Consider the following 23,805-nt stretch of genomic DNA (forward strand, 5'->3'; position numbering starts at 1 on the left):
CATGCTGAATTATGGCTTATTATTTATGAGACAGTATCTTTAACCAATTGTCTTAAGAATTTATGGTTCAGACAATAGAACCGAGATTATGTCAGAGAATAAATATGATGTTCAACCCTATCGTTTGGACTAAACACTGCATTTGGGAAAAACAAACAGAGCACTGACTCTGGGACCAAGTTATCTCGGTAATAGCAAATATAGACAAAAACCGGGGTCTAAACCGGTTAAATTCGAGTATCACGCTTCATATTAACTTTTAACGCACTTTCTTAAGCTGCCTTCCCTACATTTCACTTTTACAAAAGTTAAATTGTATTATTCATTCTTTGAGCTGAAATTTGCCTATAATTTCTGAATTTTATTAGTTACACCATTTCGAATTTTTCTCAAGAATTCGGAGGATACTTTAGAATCCAAGTTAATTGTAGGGATTCTATACATAGATAGAGTCCAAGACAAGTTTATGTACTTTGGAAATAATTTTATTCGATTGTTAAACCTGACGATGAACGCATTGTAAAACTTTCGAAAACGTTCGTTGTTTATAACCAATTTATTCTTTAATTGACAATTCCATCGCTGCGGAAATTGATAAAACCTGTAGTGTCGTTGTGCTGGTGGGAAGGCTATAACCTAATAGTCATAATTCGACTCTTTGACGCGGCTCCTAGAGCGTAGCATACTGCTGTTAGTTTCAATTTTTTTAAAAGCTCAAACGAAGTTTAGCGATTATATTAGTCCTGTGGTCTTTTCTGCAGGTAGCTCTCGGGGGGCATTAAGTGGCCGAGCATTTCTTTGAGCCCTACGGCTTACCAGTCGCTAAAAATTTCATGGTGTGACGGGGGTTATTAATCTTAGAAGTTTGACCCCCTTCCCCCGTCTGTCACCCAACACACCCTCAGTCCAGCTAGCTGGTTAATAATAAAGCCAACCGCTAGTTTGAGAGAAGGTCGCCGGATGTTAGTCGGTTCTTTATACAATATTAAATCTTTTTTGGATCTATTTTGCTCGCCCAACACATTGTAATTGGGTGCAATCAAACACGGGGGCCGAAACAGTATAGACCGAAATCTCAATAAAAAGCTAGGTATTTGTCTGCGTGTCCCTTTTCTGTAAGGTCTTTTTGCATTTTCAGCAAAAATATCACTTGAAAAAGTTATCAAGGTAACGATACAAAATATCCACTTCGTCTCCTTGGTTTCCACGTTCATTACTGTTAGTGTGATGTATGTAACTTGATTGACATTAATTTAGTTGTCTAAAAAATTGTTTTTGCTTAAGAATCTCTTAATAAAGGTGGCATCGATTTTATTGTTTGTTTTTGCAGCTTGGTTTCTTCTAAAAATTTTTGGAATTTTTAATCTGTTGAGAAAAGCGTATCAATCGTCTAGATAATTTTTGCTTTGAAATGCTTATAAATTATCATTGGTCTTCCGTATTATAGACTCTAACATATAAATATAGCCCCATTGGATTATATTAAGGATTGTTTGGCGGGGTATAATGTGAAAAGCTGTTTCTGATCACTTTCTCAAGTAGTTTAAAATATAAGATGTAGCGCCATTCAAAATTCTTGTGTTTTATGACCTTCAGTCTCATGTTTGTTAGCTAATATTGTAATTCAATCACTCAAAGAGCCATGCCTTATTCAGAGCTGTTTAAGCTGCGCGTTATGCTACGACTATTTTGTTGACTTGTTTGTTAAAACGTTTCTCGTTTTTTATTCGTGGCTTAAATGGATGGCCAAAAATTATTATCTTTGGCTGTTTTAAGCCAGCTTTTTGTAACCACTGAATTGCTTATGCAGAATGCATCAACGGATAACACTAATGATGCCTTAAATAAATACAAAAAAGCCAACGTTGTTTTCAGTACAGCGTATCCAATTGCGACAGTGGCCAACAGTTCAATCGAATTAGCTGACGAAGCTTTGATTTATCAGGTCGCCTACGACCAGTTGGAACTTTGTCAATCATTTGCAATAAAATACAAGTGTCGTGAATGTGAAAAAGTAAGCTATCACTTAATTTTTGCTCTGTACATCAACGATTCAAGAAAACGGTTATTAGTTCCAGGCATCATTTTTTCTAGGTAGATTAATTTCTGGATCAATTTTAACTTAATTTGTGGATAGATTTTTTGGTTGGTAAAAATTTCTTGTATTGAATAGATTTGATCAATAATTGCTCTCGAACAAAGTTTGAAGCAGTCATGCCTTTTTATGTAGATTTTTTTTACATAATCGCTTGACTTACCGAGTGACTTTTTCACGCCTGTTTTCATGCCTGTAGCGTGATCTGAGTTGGTGTCGCATTCGTAATGTTACAGCTGAACGCAAATAGTGGAATTTTACTAAGACTGAATTTTACTGACACTCTGACATAGGCTTCATTCGTTTGTCTTTAAATCTTAATAGTAGCTTCTAAGCAGTGAAATTTAAAGCTCATAGTAAACCTATTTCACCCACTACCACCACCTGAGTTGAAGCAAGATACCATATAATCGAGCCCTCTGAATCAGAGAGCCGACATTAGCCCCTCAATCCTTGCCGACATTAGTTTGTTATATTCTGATGACTGCTGTCTGGCAATGGTGGTGTACCGTTCCGTTGAGATGAAGATACCATAAATTCAAGATCAATTTTTTTCCCGAGCTCATGACCAGCTCGTGATACTAAAAAGGGAACTATGATCCAGGATTGTTTAAACAAAATCAGTATACCCCATTTGTTTCTGGTGAAAAGCACTCTCGAAATTGAATTCTGAAGTTCCTTTTTAGGCATTGGTGTCCACGGATGAAGTTAGATTACTTCTCCGCTTATTGCCAATCGTAGAACCGTTTAAATTGTCTTGTGTTAAAGGTGATACATTTCCACTACAGGCTTAGGAGATCATGAGACATTTTCCATCCTTGTCGCGCGCTTCCCATATAGAAGTTTAGCTTGTCTCCACTGTAGCAACCGCTAGTCTTTGTCGCTTATCGCGATGTCAATATTGATGTTCAAACTAGAATTTCTCCCTTCTGTTAAATTTTGTTCAGAAGCCGTTGGTTAACTGCCTAATCTGTTGCCCATCTTATGAGGGCTTTTTTGTTCTTAAAATTTTCTTTGTTTTTATAACTCCGAGAATCTTTAGATTGAAACAGACTGGCCTTCGAGATAGTTAACCAATACAGCTGATGGGTTGCTGTTTTTCTTTCTTCATCACAGACTGTAGCCAAAACACATCGTCCAAGGTTGAAGCAGTCATTGTAGTAATGTCTGTGGAGAATTTTTTGCAGGACCTTTTGACTTTGAGTTATCTTTAAAGTGACGCTTATTTTTCCTGTTGCGTGATTGGTTGATGTTGGTGTCGTTTCGGCAGTTTTAAGCAGCTGAACTCAAGTAGCGGCATTTTATAGCAACTCAAAATAAGAATTCTAACATTGGTAGGTTTTGTTTTTCCTCATTTAATCTTACTAGTAGCCTCTGAGCTATGACATTTGGGTCCATAAAATTGAGCCCATCTTGAGTCAATCGGTCTGTTTAGTCCGTTTTTTCGGATAATTGCAACCTTATTGGAACCCTAGAGTTGTGAGCTACAATTTTTTTTGAGCTTAAGATACCAGGGACTCTCGGTTCAACTTTTTTTCTTAACTCATCACCACCTCGTGATAGTAAAAAAGGAACTACGTTCCAGGATTGATTTTATGAGTCCATATGCCACATTTCCGGTGAAAGCGTTGGTATTATTAGTTATCTGGGTTCTTCTTCCTAAATTTCCGAACCTGTTTCAGGCAGTGGTGCCCATTTATGGGAACACCTACAATACATACTCGCTGTCCTGTTCAGGAATTCGAATGGTGTTGCGCTAAATTGTTTAAAAATGTTTCTCATTGTCTTTTTTGGGCTTGTTTTTCTTCATATTGTACGGTTAAAGGGAGGTGCTCAAATGCTCAAAGTTTTCTTCAGTGGCTAAATTTTAGAATTTTAGTTTACCATCGGGAGTATATATTTCGCTGCGACTCAGCCCTAGTTGGACCTGTGCTTTATACAGACTAAACGACCTGTTGCTTTATACAGACGGAAGGAACTGTTACTTTATACAGATTTCATATCCGCAAAGTCTTTGTTCGCCGTATAATTTTTTGACCTCTCTCTCGGCTTGTTAATTCCAACTGAGCACGCTTCTCTGTGAACAATCGTTAAGCAAAATACCAGGGATGTCATGTGACCTAATCTGTTTCCAAATGAAGTCAAATGATAAAGCGCTAATTTGTGCTCTAAGGTAAGGGCTATTTAATGTCTTGATTGCTCAGTTTTTCATCACTGCCCGACTACTTATATAAGCCTTAACTTATTTACTGCCCCCTCCCGCCGCCAATTTAGCCCCTATTAAAGCAGCCCTTTCTATACTGTGTCACCTGTCTCAGTTAAGCTTAAGGTGACATCCTTAAGACTGCTAGCTTATGATTAAGCCAGCCGCCCGCCAGTTGTTTGAGAGCAATTCGCCCAAAGTTAGTTTGTTATGTTAAATTTCTTGAGGGGTGGTTTGCGTTTAAGTGAATTGAAAGTATAATTATTTCTTCGAACGAACTGAATTTTCAGTGCTCCTGGACAGACCTAGATGGCACAGCCGCGGCTTACTTTGTCAGCTCAAGATACCAGTACGATTTCTCAATGACATGTACCTCTAGCAACAATACCAACAGAACCTGCAGACTGTAAGAATAAATTCATTGCTCATGTGCAAAGGGTTTATTTTCGTTTTTTATGAGTGTTCCCGCTGTGTACGCATTTTAGAACGCTGAAAAACAAAATACTAACGCATAGATTATTGACGATCGGATTTGGAACAATAATGCGAGCAGTCTTTATTGGGTATTTTTGATCATTCATTTGCTTTTCTATCTTGGGGTCTTTATTTCTATCTGGGTATCTTTATTGTTGGCGTCTCAACATTTTTATGATGAGATTGCAACTTCTCTTATTTTTTGATGAAATAGTAATTTCTCCCGAGCAAAGTTTGAAGCAATTATTTTAAGTGTCTGTGTCTTTTTTATGCAAAGTTCTTGCTTGACCGCTTTCTTCTAGAACATTCTTTCGATGTCACATCTTGGGTTACTTTTTCACGCTCGACTTCTTGATTTTTTGCTTGACCAATTACTCTTATTGAGAAAGTTTTTTGCAAAAATGAAATTGATTGCAAACTAGATGTTAAAAAGGGTCTGATAGCCGAGTGGTAAGTGCTTTAGTCTATGATGCCTTTGGGGGTGTAAATTTTCACCCATAAAAATTTTTCCTTTGCTACAGCGCCGCTGAATTAAATTGCCCGCCTTGTTTTCGAGAGCAGTTTATCCGACGTTAGCCGGTTTCTTTTACGTAATTTATGTGGCACATTTACTAGCTCGCGGGCGAAATTAGAATAAATTTTAGTTGTGTGTGTCCGTGCGAAATTTCTAATTGCTCTCAAAAGAAATTTAGACCAATTATATTAGTACTGGTCTTTTTTTAACAATTTTTCGTACTATCAACTTTTCGTCTGATCGTTTTTGTCCGACCAGGTTACTTTTCGTCCTCAAAAACGGGATAAACAGGCGAAGCACGGAGGGCGTTAAGTGCTTTTGTTAGGTTAACGTCTCACAGGTCTCGAACTGTGTTTTCACCGAAATTTTTGAGACATATATTTATGGTGTGATTGGTGGTTTTGACTCCCTCCCCATTAACCCCCTTCCATTTAACCCCCCAGCAGTTCTTATTTACATTTTTTAGTAGCTAAAGTAAATTGGCTCCCGATCACAACTATAATGTAAATAAAATGTGCATTAGCTATCACTGGACTTAATTAGCTATCACTGGTGAACGTATTGCCCCCTTCGCCTCCCTGCCAAATCGCGCGACACAGTATTGAATGAAACAGTATGAAAACAGTATTGAGCGGACCTTCGTTCGAGAGTGGTGTCCTAAATAGTTATTATTAAAGAATCAAATTGGTTTCACAAAAAGTGTAAAACTTGCTTTTCAGGTTATTCAATATTGGTTGTTTCCTTTCTAAATTAGAACGTAGGTCTTTGATTATCTTTTTCATTTGAAGTTGCAGAGTTCTCTCTCGCTGAAAATTTTTTGGCAACATCCCATGCAATGTTATAAGCATAATTTAATTTGTTTTTCCGGCAGTGATAGCTACCTGCGCGAAGTGTTGATGTGAAGTGATAGCTGAGTATTTTCAATATTTTTTGGCTCCTTTGGCTCGAGATTATAGTACAATCCTTCCTCCCTCGAACGTCCCAATTTTTCGAAAATGATTTATTTGTTTCTCTGCCGTAGTCTCTTTCGAAAAAAAATATGATTATTCAACTCTAAGGTCCTCGAAGTGTTTTTAATTGCTTTCAAACGAAATTTGTAGCAATTATAGCACTGTCTTTTTATGCAATTTTTCGCCTGACCAATTTTCTGTCCGACGCTTATATTTTTTTGACATCAAAAACGGGATAAACTATGAAGACTGGAGAGAATTAATTTGCTGATCAGCTATCTTTTGAGCCCTACGCCTTACTAGTCTCTAAGTATGCGATTCATCGAAGCTCTTAATCCTTTCCTCCTCCTCCCTCATACTTCCTCTATAGCCGCTTCCCTTGTCCACCTTCCCGCACTTTGCTATTTAAAACAGCCCTAAGCCCCAGCTGTTTGAAGCCAAGCGCTCGCTGGTAGTTTCAGAGCAGTTCAATTAACATTAATCAGTTGTTTTCGTCAAAAGGTTGATAATGATGACTTTGAAAAGTGACTTCGAATTCTAGAAAAATGATTGAGTTCATTGAAAGGCATTTAGTAGGACTCATTCGAGATCTTAATTATATTTGGTAGTGATATAAGTGTTGTGGAGCCTTTGTATACGAGTTTTAATTTTCTAGAGTTTCGTTATCCTTTCTTTTTTACTGGGTTTTTAACTATTTACTGATACAAGAAATCGCCTTTGATGTGCTCGGACATTTTGCTGGCCATGTTTGTATTTTCAAGTGTGAAAGTTTTTATCAATAACTTTCTAATCCGATTATGGTGATCATTACGTCTTTTTGTAGTTGCTCGCCAATTTTGTCCAAATACGGTTTGCTTGGCTGTTTTTCGCCAGCTGAATTGCTCAATAATTCAAAGCGATTTGAGAGACTTGATTTTTGCGTTTTCTAAGTTGAACTTTAATTTTTGATCAGATGGACTCGACAGTTTACTAAGAAGTGCTTTAAAATTGCTTCCATTTTCTCTTTAAATCTTACCAGTAGTATACTTCAGCGCTGATGAAAAGCATTACCTCTTAATCAACCTATATAACCCCGGATGAAGCAGGCAACAATAGAATCGAGTCTCCGTCATTCGTACGAGACCAATTCCTCCGACATTAATTAGTTGCGTTTGAATCTATGTTTGGTGATCTTTTCCGTTTGTGCTCCGCCCCCTTCACACATTATTTGCACCCTTGCCATATTTTTACACAATGATTTACCATGAAATAACACGACACGTGCTCTGTAACTGGGGGACCAGAGCGTACTGGCGGCACAAACGGAAAAGATCTGTGTTTGGCTTAGAGAGAACGTGCATCTACAAGATGGGTGGACATATTTCAGCACTCTTGTCACAAATGAAACAGCTCTCACGTGTGAACCACTCGTCAAAAGCTTCGGGCCAAAAGGAGGACGCTGTATCGGTACCTATTTTATTTTACTCTCGCGGATAACCAATTCTACCTCTAAGTATTATGTTGGTTGGAAACAGGATTTTGTTTGATGGATTTTGGACTAAACTAAGCTGGGAATGTTTACTTGATCATACACGTTTTCAACATTGCATCCTAAAACTTACTTTGCTAAAATAGGAAAAACCTCAAAAGTGGGAAAGACCCCAAAATTGGGAAAGATCCCAAAAATGGGAAAGACCCCGCAAATTTGAGTGGTTCCGGAGTGCGGTCTTTGATTAAGTTGGTTTTCGATATTGTGAAATGTGATCGGACCTGTTCTTTCTAGCACAGTATGAATCAATCATTCAGTATAACTTCAACCAAATCTTGAGAGTTATTGATCTGTTTAATGCGGTTACATGACAATTTACCCAATGCCATTATACCCAATGCACTTTGATATTTTTGTTCAAAAATCCGACTATAAATTAGCAGTCGCTATTACACGTATGTTTTAACCGACTCAAGTGGATAATGTAATTCCATGTTTGGTTGTGATATTTTTATATCATGTTGTGATAATTTCATATTGCTGGCAATGTAACTTAATGGAGCGAGCTGTTTTATAATCGTTTCAGGTTTGGTATATGGTCTGTTATTGGGTGGAGGACTGATCTTTCTGTTTCTTCTATTCAGACATCTACATCACAATGGCTCTCTTTTCGCATACTTCCCCTCTGCTGACACACGATCCGCTGCCAATGTTAGTTTAGTATCATCATCATCATCTTACCATTTCTTGTCTTTGATTGCTAGCAAGATTCCAATTTTTAATCGATGCGTCATCTTTTTCGGGTATTATTGTACTCTTTTTTCTTTTTTTACTACCTGAAATAAAAGTTTGTTTCGTTTTTAATTGCTCTCAAAGAAAGATTTTGGATCTGTTCTGTTTTGCCCCCCCCCCCCCCCCCCCCCCCCCCCAGCTTACTGAGCATAAATTTTTTATGACGCTCAGGCGCACGTGCTATTTTCTTACATAGCAACGTGCTGTATAAAATAATACATTTTCCTAATTTTGCTTCATTTTCAACGTTATAAGTAAAATCTTTTCGGCTTTTCTAGGCTAATTTAGTCTCGTGTCAATCAGCATTTGAACTGCAAAACAATCTTAAATGAAAGGATTCTTTTTCGAAAAACGAAAAAAAGTCGGGCCTTAGATATCAATCGTGGCACTATACCGGGTGTGTTTCTGGTATTTAATTTCAACGATGAGATTTTTAGGACCTCAATCATTGTTACTTCTTCATGCATGCCCGCACTGCATGTAGAAGATCCTATCAATTAATTGCGATGACGTCGAAGCAGCTGTTGATGATATTCACTCTTAACTAAACTCTTCTTGTTTTTTTAATCGATTTAGTTAATATGAACAAGGACTAGTAAATATCATCAACAGCTGCTTCGCAGTCGTTGCTTTTAATTGATAGGATCATCTAAACTTGATAAGATTGCTCTATAATTAGGGTTTTCAATTTCGACCTCCTTATTAATATGGTCGGTCGAATTGTTAGCTGAAGTAAGATGACTTCCCTGTAAGAGCCATTGCCAGAAAAATTCCTTCATAATGTTATAATGGTAGTGTTGTGTGGGTCTCACTCGAATGCCTTGCAAGGTCATGGAAAGATACATCATTTCAAATTTTGGGATTTGGTTCACAGAAAAGGTGGTATTGCTCTCTTCGTTTCTTTCCCATTGTAACCCTCAAATTATGGTATATTAACGGGAATTGGGGGTTATACGTTATATGACCACTAAGCCCGAGGGATATTAATGGGAAAGATGCTCTCTTCAGTTTTATTGCTGAATTTTAGTATTGATTTTAGGATTTGGGCCATGCAGAATTGGACCAGCTCTCATTTGTGTCTTCCTTCTCGAGTGACTTGGCCTCACTGCCTCGAGGAGGAGGAGGCGGTGGACCTGGATCCTCATCGCCTCGTTTAATGCAACAGCAGCAATTAGTAAATGGAAGTAGTGGACAGTATTCAATGCAACAGGTAGCAGCTCATCAACTGAACCGTCTCAAATCGGTCGACGCTTTCAGAGGGTACGCTAGCGCTGACAAAATAATTCATCATTTAACCATTTGTCTATTTCATAAGATCGAGAGAAAAAATTAATCAGAGAAATGATAGCAATGTTGATCTAGCCCTTTTGTCCTTATCTGTTTTTATTATAACTGCTAAGCTATAAGCTGAGAGAAGCTATATTGCGGTGCTCTTGGGTCTTTTACGACTCGAAGAGTATTGGTTTTTTTAATGTTTTTTTTCACCGGAAGTACTATTTGTTCGGGGGTTTTAACCTAACAGTGAAATTGAGTAAAATTGCCATGTGAACTAACTTCGTTTTTAGTTCATGCGCTGCATATAGATGACAGTTTTTAGCCGTGTTTTCGTCCATTTGGCCCAATTTTTTTTATTAATAGCCGCACAGCGATAGCTGGGGCTATTATTGGCCTTCTCTTGGGTTTTTTACAATTCAAAGAATTTGAATTGTATTGGGGCGCTGTCTTTTTACGACTCGAAGAGGAGTATTGGAGAAGTCCTTTTTTTAATCAATTTTATTGGAGTGAATTTTGAAGCGAGAAATGAAACACGTGATTTTGTTGCTGAACAAGAGCGTAGCGAAAAGAGAGTGGTTTGTTCATATCGCTGTTTTCTAGAGAGCGAGAAATTGAGGTGTGAAAAAAATTCTGTAAGCGAGCGAAATTTTTTGTTCACGTGCGGCATTTTAAAGCAGCTTTTTTTCTCAATTTTTTTTCGTTTAAGAGGTTTGGTTATGAGTTGCTTTTAATTTTAGGCTGGGTTTGGTAGTGGTTTGAAGGTTTCTGAAAATCTCTATGAATTTTATGCTAATTCGGATGTTTTTCATGTATTTTGCTGATTTTTGGGCTAATTTTTACGATTTTTTTTACTATTGTTTTGTTTTACTGCCTCAAATGGGTATTGAAGATACCCCTATTACTTGAGAAATTTTTAGTTAACACGAGGTTACAGTTTTGTGGATATGAAGCATTTTTTGTTGAGAAATATGACGAAAAATGTCGAAAATTGGAACTAACTTTCTTAATTTTTTGCAGTTTTTCGGTTTTTTTCTGTTTTTAGACAAGTTTCTTAACCTATTATGACTTGCCTATTATTTTGCGAGCATCTGGGTACCCTATTGGCTGAAAAGAATTTTTGTTTAGATATATATGCTTTTGTAATATCAAAAAATATTAACTTTTTCCAGTTTTTTAGTCAAAGTTGTTTGTAAGAGCTTATTTTTTTCGTGATTTGGCTGCAATTATTTTTAGAAAATCTCATAAGTGGTTTTAGTAGTTACTAGTTGTTTTGATGAAGTAATTCTGGCAGAGATATTTTTTGGGGTATCAATTTATGACAGAATTTGATCAGTTTTTTAATCATGTTTTAATAGATTTGATTTTTTTTACTTTTTTGTTTTATGGTTTTGTTTCAAGATAAGCGTAAATTATTGGAGACACGTTTTGTCTGATGAGTAGTTGGATGGCATTTAAGTGGATTTCCACTTCGAGCCGTTTCCGGAATTCTTCCGGCTATGTTTTTTTAAAGATCTGTTCACACATTTTCATGATTTTTGAAGTCAAATTGGAGTAGAGGTTTTGGTCACGCCGAAACAGTAAGTGGAGCGAAAAAGCGAGTGGTTTTGCGGCGTGAAATTTTTTTGCTCTAAATTTTAAGTAGAGTAAGAAAAAGGTGTTTGAACAAAAAATTCGCTTTCTCGCTAGTGGTTTTTTGTTCACATGCGGCAAATTCACTTTGATTTTTAGTTTTTTCAATTTTTGGATGGGATTTTTTTTCTAAGTGGATTTCCCAATCCATTCATATTCTGTTCTTGGTCTAGTTTTCTGTTTAGTCAATGAAAATTCTTCGAATTGTACGTCAGGACTTGTCCTGCTATGTTTTTTTTATTTCGTCGTCACGATTTTTGTTACCACCATATGACGTCAACCGTTTCAAAGCTGCTTTTTGTTCATTCATTCATGGCATTTCAACTGAAGTTTGTGTGTGACGTCATGTTTCGCTCTTAGTGGAGCGAGTTTTTTGTTCATTCGCGTGAATAAATTTTTGGTCACACGTAACTTACCTCACTCTCAAAAACGACTTCCTCACTTTGAAATTGACTTTTATTTACTCTAATTCAAAGAGATAAGGTCAAATGGATGTGTGTCACTCTAAGTGAAGGTTGTTTGAGAGCAGCTAATAGAGGCAGCAAAAACTTATACAGACTTTAATCAAAATATAAAATATCAGCCTTCAATGAAAAGACGATTTTTTTGTCTGTCTTACTGTTTTTTTAGACTGCAGATCTACGAAGCTGTTGCGGCTATTTTTTGGCAATCTGCCAGCTATTTTTGTAACTTCGTTTTTTTTGTAAAAGTAAATCTTGATCGATGCCGCATGAATATGCAACCATCTGAAATCGTTGCCACAATGTTTCTGAGCTCTTAACAATGCGTTTCAAAAGCAAAACTGGCCCATATTTCTCAAATTTTTTGTCAAATTTTAGCTTCTTTTCAGTAATTTCGTCATTTTTTGCTCTTTGAGCTGACGTTTTTAAATGAAATTAGTTAATATATTAACGTTTTTGATAATTTCTGAATTGCCTCTTTTTGACTTGAGATGTATTTGTTTTATGAAAGTGTACAAATACTATTCCGATATTATTGATTTTTGTAGTGTTCTTAGTTTTTTGTTTGCACTTAGTTAAACCATAAAAAGTTTTTTTTTATTGCACCATCGGTGTTTTTGGTTTCGTTTTTTTGCTATTTGAATTGTTTTGGGCGATAAGCCATGAAATTCAGTGAAAATTTTTACCAATTTCTGAACATTTCTTTTTCAAATTGGTTTACTGTTTCGCAATTGAGCTGTTTTCACTTCTTACTCAGAAAGCAAGATGGCTATGTAATGTTCTTGAATTTCGACTGCTTTAAAACAAAAGAATTTGTGTTTTTATCCTCAAATTTCATTTTGTTTTTTTTTTTAACTTTGTTTTTCTCATTTTTCAGAAATTGCGAATTAGTTTTTATTATCACGGGTTAGTTTATTTTTCTTCATCCACATTCTAGTATGTTTTTTTCTAACACTCTCCTAACACCTATAGTCATATTCGCCCTGCCTTTATTCAGTTGAAAATAAAATCAACTCGAACTAAAATTTTTTGTCTTTTTCCCTTGAAGTTTTAAATGTTTCTTTGCTTGCAATTCATTTTATTCAACATAGTATAGTATTGAGCTTTTGCAGGCTTCACTTTTACCAATAGTGAAAATAATTTTTTTGCAAAAATAGTAACGGCTTGATTTTGTTGACATACGAATTTTTGCATTTGAATATTGTTCTGTCTCTTTTGTCTTTTTCTTGATTAATTTCGATTTGATTAATGTTTTGGTCATTTTTGGTTTTTTCGTGTTCATTGTTATTTAAAGCGACAACTAATGTTTATAGATGAAACGGCAGAGTTTATTCAGTTACGAATTGATTCCTGGTTGTATTGTAAAATAGTGTTTCGATTGAGAGATTTTACGGAAATTGAAATATTTGGTAACAATTTTTGGCCTTTTCTTGCAGTCTTCAAATTTTTCTTCTAAAATAAAGTTATGGGAGCATAAAATCGCTTGACTATTGCCGCTTGCGTGCTTCGTTGTTTTCAATTTCGTACAAAAAAATTGGCTCGTTTTATAGATCGGAGTAATGTATTTTTTTTAGTTCAGTTGGTTTTATGGGCCATCTTCATTTTTTAAATAATTTTTGTTTCTAGTAGTCACTTCGGTAGGAACTAGTGGATATGAATAGTCATTGTTTCACGAAGACGACTCTTCGAGTCGTTTCCGGAATTCTTCCGGCTGTTTTTTTTTACCGGAAGTACTATTTGTTCGGGCTGCTTTTTGACCTAATAGTGAAAGTGATTAATTTTGCCGTGTGAACTAACTTTCTCTGAGCGAGAAGTTTTTTCGTGCACTGCGTTCATTGAAATTTATTGAGAGATTGGCGCATATAGATGACAGTTTTTAGCCGTGTTTTGGTCCATTTCGCCCGAATTTTTTGTAATTGTAACTTCGTTTTTTGTAGAAGTTAATTTTGATCGTTGCCACAATAATGCAGTGCTTAATAATGCGTGCTTAATAATGCATTTCAAACGCAAAATTGGTCCATATTTCTCAATTTTTGTCACTTTTTGGCTTTTTCATCGATTTCTTTATTTTTTGATTGCTTGAGTGGACTTTTTATAACTCAAATTATCAAATATTTCACTTCTTTTTGATAGTTCCTGAATTAAATGCGTCTTTTCGACGCGAGGTGTTTTCGTTTTGAATAATTGTACACATACTAACCATTTTTGTTAATTTTTGTCAAATTTGTCCTTGATTTTTTGTTTGTTTTGGTTTTATGTACCATAAAAAGTCTCCTGGTGCAACATCGGTGTTTTTGGTTTCATTCTATTGCTAATTGAATTGTTTTTGCCGATGACTCTTTAAAGTTCATTGAAAACTTGCCATATTTTGAACATGTTCTTCAAATTGTTTTATTGTTTCGCAAGTGAGCTGTTTTCGTTTCTTACCGAGACAGGAAGATGGTTATAAAATGTTACTTAACCTCAATTGCTTATTTTAAAAAATCCATTTAAATGCTTTTACCTCATTTTGATTTTTAATTAGTTTCCAATTTATTTTTTTGATTTTTCAGAAATTGCAAATTAGTTTTTTAAATATCTTTTTCGGTGTTTGTATTCTCCACATTCTAGTACGTTTCTTTTTAACATTCTCTCAAGATCTATAGTTTTACTTGCCTTGCCTTTATCAAATTGAAAGTTTTTTGTTTGAACTAAGAATTTTCTGTATTTTTCCTTGAAATTTTTTTTTGCAAATGATTTTTAACATATGGCACTTTGGTTTTGCTAGCTTCACTTTTGTAAATTTTGAACAGTTTTCTTTTGCGAACATTCTTAAGGCTTGGTTTTGTTAAAATAAGAGTTTTTGAGTTTGAATATTGTTCTTTCTCTTCATTCTTTTTAATGATTAGTTTCAATTTGATTTTTTTGGTCATTGTTTAGTTTTATCGCCTTCTTTGTGATTTAAAGCGACAACTTACGTTTATAGTTTAAGCGACAAAGTTTACTTAATATCCAGTTGATTCCTGCTTTAATATTGTAAAATAGCAATTGAGAGAACGTACGGAAATTATGAATTTTGTAACAATTGTTGGCCATTTTTTGAGGTAACTCGATTGTTCTTACAAAATAGTTTTGGGAGCCTAACATGGTGCGACTTTTGCTGCTCGCGTACTTTGATGTTTTCAATGGCATACAAAAGTTTTGGTTTTTTATATAGGAGTAATGTAAATTTTTAGTTCAGTTGGTTTTATGGGCCATATTCATTTATGACTGATTTTTTTTTGTTTTCTTTAGTCACTTTAGTAGGAACCAGTTTATTGTAGTTCTGTCACGAGGATGGTTCTTCGAGTCATTTCCGGAATTCTTCCGACTATGTGTTTTGTTTCGTCGCCTGACGCTCTTTTTCGTTTTACATTTTGTTCTAGAATATTCTGTCGCTTCATGTTTTCAGTAAATTTTTCACGCTTGATTTCTTGCTTTTCGCGTGAACTACCTTGCTCGCATTCAGAAGTTATGTTTGCTGCTAAAACAAGGTTGTTTGTAATATAAGAGAGAATAAGGGACGTGTACCCTAGTGGTTAATGCAGCCGGTTTTTTGGGGTTCGAACCTCTTCTTCGTCAAAAGCTTTTGCACCCAAAATTGTTCTGAAATGTACACCCCCTTTGAATAAAAGTTTGTCGCGATAACTTTTTTCCAAATCTCTTTCTATCTGTATTTTACGGCACGAAAGTCAATTGTTTCGCAGCTATTCGGGTATGTTTAATTGAATCATAAATAGAATTACCTTTTTTCGAATCAAATTTTTTATCGCAACTAGTTTTCTCTCGTAATTATGAATTTCTTTTGACCAACATTTTGATAATCACAATCTGATTGGTTTTACGTATGTTAGAATTTCTGTAGAGTACATCAGTTGACGTAATTGAATCGCGATCGCCGTTTACATAACATTTTATTATAGAATATAAGGCAGGTTTTTGTCCTGAATTTGTCGGAGAGAAGGGGTTGACTTTGATTTCTTTTAATTAATAGCCGCACAGCGATAGCTGGGGCTATTATTGGCCTTCTTTTGTTTTTTTTATTTCGTTGGCGAATATTTTTACGACCATATGACGTCACAAGCGCTTCAAATCTGCTTTTTGTTCATTCGTTCATGCAATTTCAACTGAAGTGCGTGTGTGACGTCATTTTTGGCTCTTAATGTAGCGAGTTTTTTGTTCATTAAAATTTTGGTCACACTTGATTTACCTCACTCTCAAAAATGACTTCCTCACTTTGAAATTGACTTCTATTTACTTTAATTCAAAGAGATAAGGTCAAATGGGACTCTGTCACTCTAAATGAAGGTTATTTGAGAGCAGCTAATAGAGGCAGCAATAATTTATACTGATTTTTAATCGAAATATAACATATCAGCCTTCAATGAGAAGACGAATTTTTTTGGTCTGTCTTTTTTTACTGGCTTTTTTACTACAGATCTACGAAGCAATTGCGGCTATTTTCTGGCAATCTACCAGCTATTTTTTAAACTTCGTATACTTTATTAGTTACTGATCTTGAAGTTTATTGTTGATATCTTTGGTGATTAAAGCGTTATAATGACAACACGTGAGTTCTATATCCGTCATCATAGTTTTTAAGATACCTGTATAGTATATGTATCATAAATTGTGTTCACAACAACTCAATGAAAACTAACTTATGGCACCAACAACCATGGGCTACCCGGAGGTTGGTGGCAGAGCAAATCACCGCGGAATCAGTCTAGAGTTTTTTGTTTTTAAGGATGGCCAGTACTCGGTTCATATCACAATTTACACTAGCCAGTCTTGATTTTGAAGTAAAATTTACTTCATAAAATGTTAGCCTAACTCGCGCCAACATGTTTTGCTTTATATGCTACTCTAACTCCCGCGTGGGTACTTATAAAATTTAATTTGCGTGGCAAGTCGTTACTATTAAGCTACTTGCGCTTTGAGGTAAATGCCTACAAACTAGCTTATGTATAAATAGTGTGTAAATTACTGGAGTAATTACCAGTTATAAGCTACAAAATTATGACATTATTCTGCTTAGACTTTATTTTGGGGTATAAGTAATTTTCAGAATATACAGGATAAATATAGCCTGGGCGAACACTATGACGTCAATGTGATCACAATGAATATCACATGAAATCACATAGATAGCTTATCCTCTATTGTTCATATGTGCAAAATTATGCAAGTATTATAGCAAGAATTAATTTCTTGTGGCAATTTATCTCAATTGATCTTTTTACACCATTTTTGACCACTTGTGATCACCCACAAAAATAACGGCGTTCGAATGTTAACCAAAATCGAAAATTGTTTATTTCGTCGCTGTTATTACTGATGAGTAAAAAAAATCGTTTCCCGATTTTTTTTCCCGGTATTTTCTCTTCTGGTTAATCAATAGTTGGTTTGTTGCACAATATATCAATAGATTTCTGCATCGGAAAATTCAGTCTAAAATAAATAGATGAGGATTAGAATTTGCAGATATTTGTTTCGTATTATGCGCATCTCAAGCTTTCAAGCAACTAGGCTTGCTTTTCTTTGGCAAAATTACATGTCTTGATCGATATAAGTGCATATGCCTGCTATGTTTGGCGTCACCAAATTTCTGCCCTTTCGTTTTTTTTTCTGTAAATGTTATTTAGGCTTGTCATTTTTAAGTATACTTAGCAACTTCTAAATCCTTTTATGCATTGATGGATAAAGTAGAATAAGTATCAGCTTGTTCTTTTTGGCAGTCTGTTTTTTCTGTGCATTGTTTTGATAATTTATGAATAAAGGATTAATGGCAATCAATTTAAGGACATGAGATTTTTGCACATGTTAATTTGGCAATACGAGTAAAATTGTTGCCATAATACCCAAAGTCACGTGCATTAATAATCATCTCTGATTTTTTTAATTGCTCTCAAACGAAGTTTATAGCAATTATATTAGTCCTGTGGTCCTTTTTAATGCAATTTTTTAATTTGACCGATTTTTTGTGTGACCCACTTGACTTTTCGTCCTCAAAAACGGGATAAACAGTTAGATGCCAGAGGGCATTAGGTGCTATTAAAGCCCTTTAGATCACTAGTCTCCAAGTGTACGATTCACAGAAACTGTTTTGGGACAATTTCAAAGTGTGAAGGGCGGTTCTTAATCTTAAAACTTTGACCCCCTAGTTCACCCTCCCCCCCCCCCCCCACCCCACTCAACCCCATGCTAGCATCTCTCACAAGCTGGGTACTGCCAAAAGGCCAACCACTCGCCGGTTGTTTGAGAGCAATTCGCCCGTCGGTTATGTTTTGCTAATTTGATTTAATAATAATAATAAATAATTAATAATTGTGGTTTCTGCGTAATCGCAGCGGAACAGCATTAGGCCTACAGTAGCCTGTTTTCAGCTGCCCTTTTTCTTATTATTCCCCACATTTCAGACTGATCTTTTTATGAGCAGCATTGCTCTTTTTTTGATGATTATAGCCACTTTTCGTTGCGTTTGAAACTCACGTGGTACCATCATTGCAGCCAACTTTGGTCAGGCTATGGTCAACCTGAAGCTATGGTTAAGTAAGCGCTCATACTCACACAGACAGCTTCACGAATTTCGTTGTGTTATTTCAGCATATCAATAGTTCTGATGATCTTCGTGAACTATGGCGGAGGAGGATACTGGTATCTCAATCACTCCCCATGGAATGGACTTACGGTTGCAGATCTCGTCTTTCCTTGGTTAATTTCCTTTCATGTTTCTTTCACTCAAGTAAAAAAAAAACAACGTGATCTGCCAAAACTTGTAATATAGTAATTCGTATTTTGGTGTCTTCATTTTCTATCACAGACTAAAATATCTAAAGCGGAAACTTCACACTGATGCTAATAAGAGAAAAGCCGATCTTATAAGAGTCTTGCATTCCACGCCTATCTTGTAAGATCTTGTCAGACTCTTGTAAGGTTATACAATTTGGTACAAGAGTCGTGCAAGATTCTTACAAGATAGGCGTGTAAGCTCGACAAGAGTAGTTAAAAGATGGTCGCTAAATAAAAAATACCAATGTTCACTAGTATTTCGATAATAAATCGCAAGCATTACTAATTGGAAAACCTAGATACTATTCAAAATAAGGTCCTAATTAAGATTAGTTTCCTGGTCGCCTCCTTGTCTAATGTTATTTATTATCTAGAAAACAAATACAAGTTCCTTTATATAGCTACGGTTTATCATTTGAGGATTAACAGCTAGCCGTTTAATAATTAAGTGTTCAAAAACCAGAAACTTCTGATTTTTTTTAGGTTTGTGTTCATTATGGGTGTGGCCATTGCTATCACGATGAAGTCTTTAAGTGGGAACGAGTTGAGAATGCGAACAAGGAAGTCTTTGAGGAAGATTGGGATGCGGTCTCTTATCCTGTTCTTTCTAGGCTTAATCGTCAGCAATCCAGGTTCGGGGTGTATCTGAATTGATATTTTAAGCTTTTTGCTGCAGTGCCATTATACCCAATGCACTTTGATATTTTCGTTAAATAATCCGACTACAAATTAGCAGTCGCTATTACACGTATGTTTTAACAGACTCAAGTGGATAATTTAATTCCATGTTTGGTTGTGATAGTTTCATGCCAAGTCCCACGGGCCGTTGGGGCATGGCCATGGCCATTAAGTATGTTGAAACACGTGTAATAGCTACTGCTAATTTGTAGTCGGATTTTTCAACAAAAAGGTTACAGGACTCTGGGAACATTAACATTGGGTACAATGGAATTGGACATAATTGCTTTGGGTATAGTAGTAGTAGTAGTAGTTAAAGACTTGAATTACCTTTAACAGGATGTACAGTAAAACAAATAATACTATAATCAGGTGCTGTACACAAAATTTTTTTATTAAAAAAAAGCTGAAATTAACTGTGAAAGTAAAGAGTTAAGCTATACAAAAATTACATCTACATTTTAGATACCAAGTGCATGTTACACAAATGTCATATTTAGATCGCGTTAAGTACAGCAGCAGGTTGTGAATTGTGGTTTGTCGGGAAAATTTTGACTTGAAGAAATTAATACTCCTATAATGGCATTGCGTAAAAATTCCTGGCACCGTTTTACGCAGATGGGAACAAGAGTTACTGTGGCGATGCTAACCTGTATTTTACTGAAGACTCTGAGAAGTGTAACACGTGAACGGTCTTCCACAGATTAAGATTGGAGTTTTGTGCATACATTGATATTTAATGATAGTGGAAGGTGGTTGAAGGATGAAATTGAATGAATTTTTAAAAATAACGAAATTAATCTGCTATTAATTATCCTGTATCTGCAATGAAATGAGTGAGTTGTTGTTGTTGTTTGTTCAGATGTGACGATAGATATGCTGCGGATAATGGGAGTGTTGCAACGACTGGCCATCTCCTATTTGTTCATCGCAACCCTCACTCTTCTCAACGCACGATTTGTGCAGCAAGCAAATGTCAATGTTCTTTCGAAGAGGACGACCTCCGACTATAGAGGAGTACGTATCTTCAGGTTCCTGCTTCTGATCATTTCTTCAACAGCTCTATCATCTGTAGTTGGGTCACATGATCTGTGATTTGTATAATTAAAAGCCGCCCTCATCCTCTCAGCCGGCTATTATAGCGCTCCTATTTTTTACAATTCAAAAAGTTTGAATTAAATTGGGGCGCTGTCTTTTTTTTTAAAGTCTGTTCACACATTTTCATGATTTTTGAAGTTAAATTGGAGTGGTGATTTTGGTCACGCCGAAACAGGAAGTGGAGCGAAAAAGCGAGTGTTTTGCGGCGTGAAATTTTTTCGCTCTAAATTTAAAGTAGAGTGAGAGAACGGTGTTTGAACAGAGATTCGCTTTCTCGCTAGTGGTTTTTTGTTCACATGCGGCAATTTCACTTTGATTTTTACAGTGTTTTCAATTTTTTGGATCGGATTTTTTTTCGAAATGGTTTTCCCAATCCATTCATATTCCGTTCTTAGTCTAGTTTTCTGTTTAGTCAATGAAAATTCTTTGAATTGTGTGTCAAGACTTGTCCTGCTATGTTTTTTTACTTCGTCGAATAAAAAAATGTTTCGCTTTACCTCATTTTGCCGCTTTTTCAACATTTTGCGTGATATCTTTTTGACTTCTCTGGTCTAGTTTCTCTCTTCTCTCATTCTGCTAAAAGTGATTTTGAACATCAGTTGCTCAGCAAAGCAATTCAAAATGAACAGAGTCAGTATAAAAAATTGAAGTCAGAAGTAGAAACGGGATAAACCCGTAAAGCCCAATTTTAGGTGCCCGCTATTTGAACGTCGTTTCTATAAATCTTAGTTACCATCTCTAATGCTTATTGGTATTGATAGTAGCCCCTGTTGCCTCTCTCTAAGAAACAGAAGTACGTTATGTTCAACTACGAAATGCCATCAAAATAAATCGGACTTAAAAATGTTTTTGTACAAAAATCTTTTTTTTCAATATCTTCTATTCTCTCAATCCCAATCATGCTTATTGGAATCATCTACTGGGTATGTTTATTAATAGCCGCCTCAGTTTTTCAGCCGGCTCTTGAACGAAGTTCATAGCAATTATTGTGAACGTGTTGGTCTTTTTTATGAAAATTTTTTGCTTGACCATTTTTATCTTTTCTAGAACATTCTTTGACTTCTCACGTGACTTTTTCAAGCTTTCGTTCTTCATTTTTGAGTAATCTCAATTGCTCTCAATCGGACGAAAAGCTTGTTGCTAAAATAAAATCGATTGCGGCAAGAAGGGCCTGATAGCCGAGTGGACAGTGCTTCTGGTCAGGGGGCGGGAGGTCAATGGTTTGAATCCAGAGGTAAAGAATTTTTGCACCCTTAAAGAAAAATTTAAAGTCCCTAATTAATTTGCCTCGCTTGTCGTTCAAGAGCAATTCTTCCGACATACGTCGGTTTATGTTGGTTTTTGTTACGACTCGAAGAGGAGTATTGGTTTTAAGGTTTTTTTTACCCGAATTACTTTGTTCAGGCGGCCTTTTGACCTAATAGTGAAAGTGATTAAAATTGCCGTGTGAGCTAATTTCTTTGGAGCGAAAGAAGTTTTTTGTTCATGCGCTGCGTTCAGGAAGTGACTTTTTGACTTTGAAAAGAGTTTTTGAGAGATTGGCGCATATGGATGACAATTTTAAGCCCTGTTTCCGTCCAATTGGGCCATTTTTTATTGTAACTTGGTTTTTTGAAGAAGCAAATTTTTATCGATGCCGCATGAATATGCAACCATCTGAAATCGCTGCCACAATGTTTCTGAGCTCTTAGTAATGCGTTGCAAGTGCAAAATTGGCAGTGCTCATTTTTTTGTATTTTCGGCTTTTTTCTTTAATTTCTTTTCTTGGCTCTTTCAACAGACTCGTTTAACCAAATTAGTACATATGTTAACGTCTTTTGGATAATTCCTGACGGGGATGCCTCTTTTTGACGTGAGGTGTTTTTGTTTTATAAAATTGTACACATAATCCGATTGGCGGTTTTTGTCAAAGTTTTCTAAGTTTTTTTGTTTGCACTGTGAGTTGATTTATCAGAAAAAGTCTTGGTGCACCATCGGTGTTTTTAGTTTCGTTTTGTTGCTGATTGAATTGTTTTTGGTCATAGCTCTTTAACATTCAGTAAAGTTTTTTTACAACATTTTGAAGATTTCAAATTGTTTTGCTGTATCGCAATTGAGCTGTTTTCACTTCTTACTGAGGCTGTCTATGTAATGTTCTTAAGCCTCGATTGCTTAATAACAAAAGCCATTTTTTATCTCTAATTTTTATTTTATTTTTAATTGGAGGGTTCCATTTTTGATTTTTAGAAATTGCGAATTAATTTTTTAATCACAATGTATGTATTTTCCAAGTTCTAGCGTGTTTCTTTCTAACATTCTCTTCAGAATTATTATTTTTTTTTGCGTAGCCTTTATTAAATATAAAATTATCGATTTGAACTAATATTTTTATTTTTCCTTTGATATAAAAGTTTTTTTTGTTTTCAATTGATTTTATTTAAAATAATATGGCACTGCGGTTTTGCTGGCGTCACTTTTATAAATTTTGAACAACACTCATTTTCTGCGATTATTGTGAGGTCTTGGTTTTGGTAACACACGAATTTATGCGTTTAAATATTTTTCTGTCTCTTTTAAATTCTTTGTCATGATTAGTTTCGATTTGACTTTTTTTGTTCTTTGTTTAGTTTTATCGCGTTCATTTTAAAGCGGCAACTAATGTTCTTAGGTAAATCGGCAAAGTTTATTTAGTTAACAATCGGCAAAGTTAATTTTGTTAACAATTGATTTTTATATTGTTCTTATATTGTAAAATTGTGTTTCGATTCAGAGAATTTACGGAAATTGGTAAATTCTTTAACAATTTTTGTCCATTTCTTGCATCAAATTTTTCTTCCAAAATAAAGTTTTGGGAGCCTAATATGGCGCGACTTTTGATGCTCGCGTACTTTGGTGTTTTCAGTTGCGTACAACATTTTGGCTTGTTTTATATATAGGCGTACTTTAATTTTTTAGTTCAGTTTATTTTATGGGCTTTTTGTGTGATTGTTTTTTTTTGTTTTTAGTAGTCACTATAGTATGAACCAATTCATTTAAAAGGTAGTTCGTTCACCAAGACGACTTTTTGAGTCCTTACCGGGATTCTTCCAGCTATGTTTTTTCGTACTAAAATTTTTTCGCTTTACCTTATTTCATAGCTTATTCAACATTTTACGTGAAATCTCTTCATTAGTTTTTTTTCTGTTTCAATCCAAATCTTGGTTACGTGCGTTTCATTTATACAGAATCCTAAAGAGACCGAAAGACTGAAATGTTACATGAATTGGGTAATAGAAACTGAATAGTTTCATTGCTGATTTTCAGCTATGAAAAGATATGTGCAGGATCAGAAGCCTTTGCTATGTTTATTTTGAAAAAGGGATTTCTGATTAATCTCATG

At 35.4% G+C, this 23,805-nt stretch overlaps 1 protein-coding gene across 2 annotated transcripts in view; it reads left to right on the top strand.

Moving 5' to 3' along the window:
- The first annotated feature begins 467 nt into the window (after positions 1-467).
- Positions 468-23,805, top strand: part of LOC142336515 (heparan-alpha-glucosaminide N-acetyltransferase-like) — a 77,023-nt gene continuing 53,685 nt past the window's right edge. Inside the window, exons 1-8 of one of the 2 annotated variants that reach the window (XM_075385415.1) lie at positions 468-690; positions 4,589-4,704; positions 7,564-7,682; positions 8,291-8,415; positions 9,536-9,756; positions 18,486-18,593; positions 19,155-19,303; positions 20,212-20,366. In XM_075385415.1, the coding sequence (XP_075241530.1) occupies positions 4,661-4,704; positions 7,564-7,682; positions 8,291-8,415; positions 9,536-9,756; positions 18,486-18,593; positions 19,155-19,303; positions 20,212-20,366 (921 nt within the window). In that variant the 5' untranslated portion in view covers positions 468-690; positions 4,589-4,660. Of the gene's footprint in view, positions 691-1,503; positions 2,015-4,588; positions 4,705-7,563; positions 7,683-8,290; positions 8,416-9,535; positions 9,757-18,485; positions 18,594-19,154; positions 19,304-20,211; positions 20,367-23,805 lie in introns of those variants that run through there. The other variant, XM_075385414.1, reaches the window with a different exon arrangement.

This window comes from Convolutriloba macropyga, chromosome 3 (assembly GCF_964194025.1).
Source record: "Convolutriloba macropyga chromosome 3, txConMacr16.3, whole genome shotgun sequence".
NCBI classification, from domain to species: domain Eukaryota; kingdom Metazoa; phylum Xenacoelomorpha; order Acoela; family Convolutidae; genus Convolutriloba; species Convolutriloba macropyga.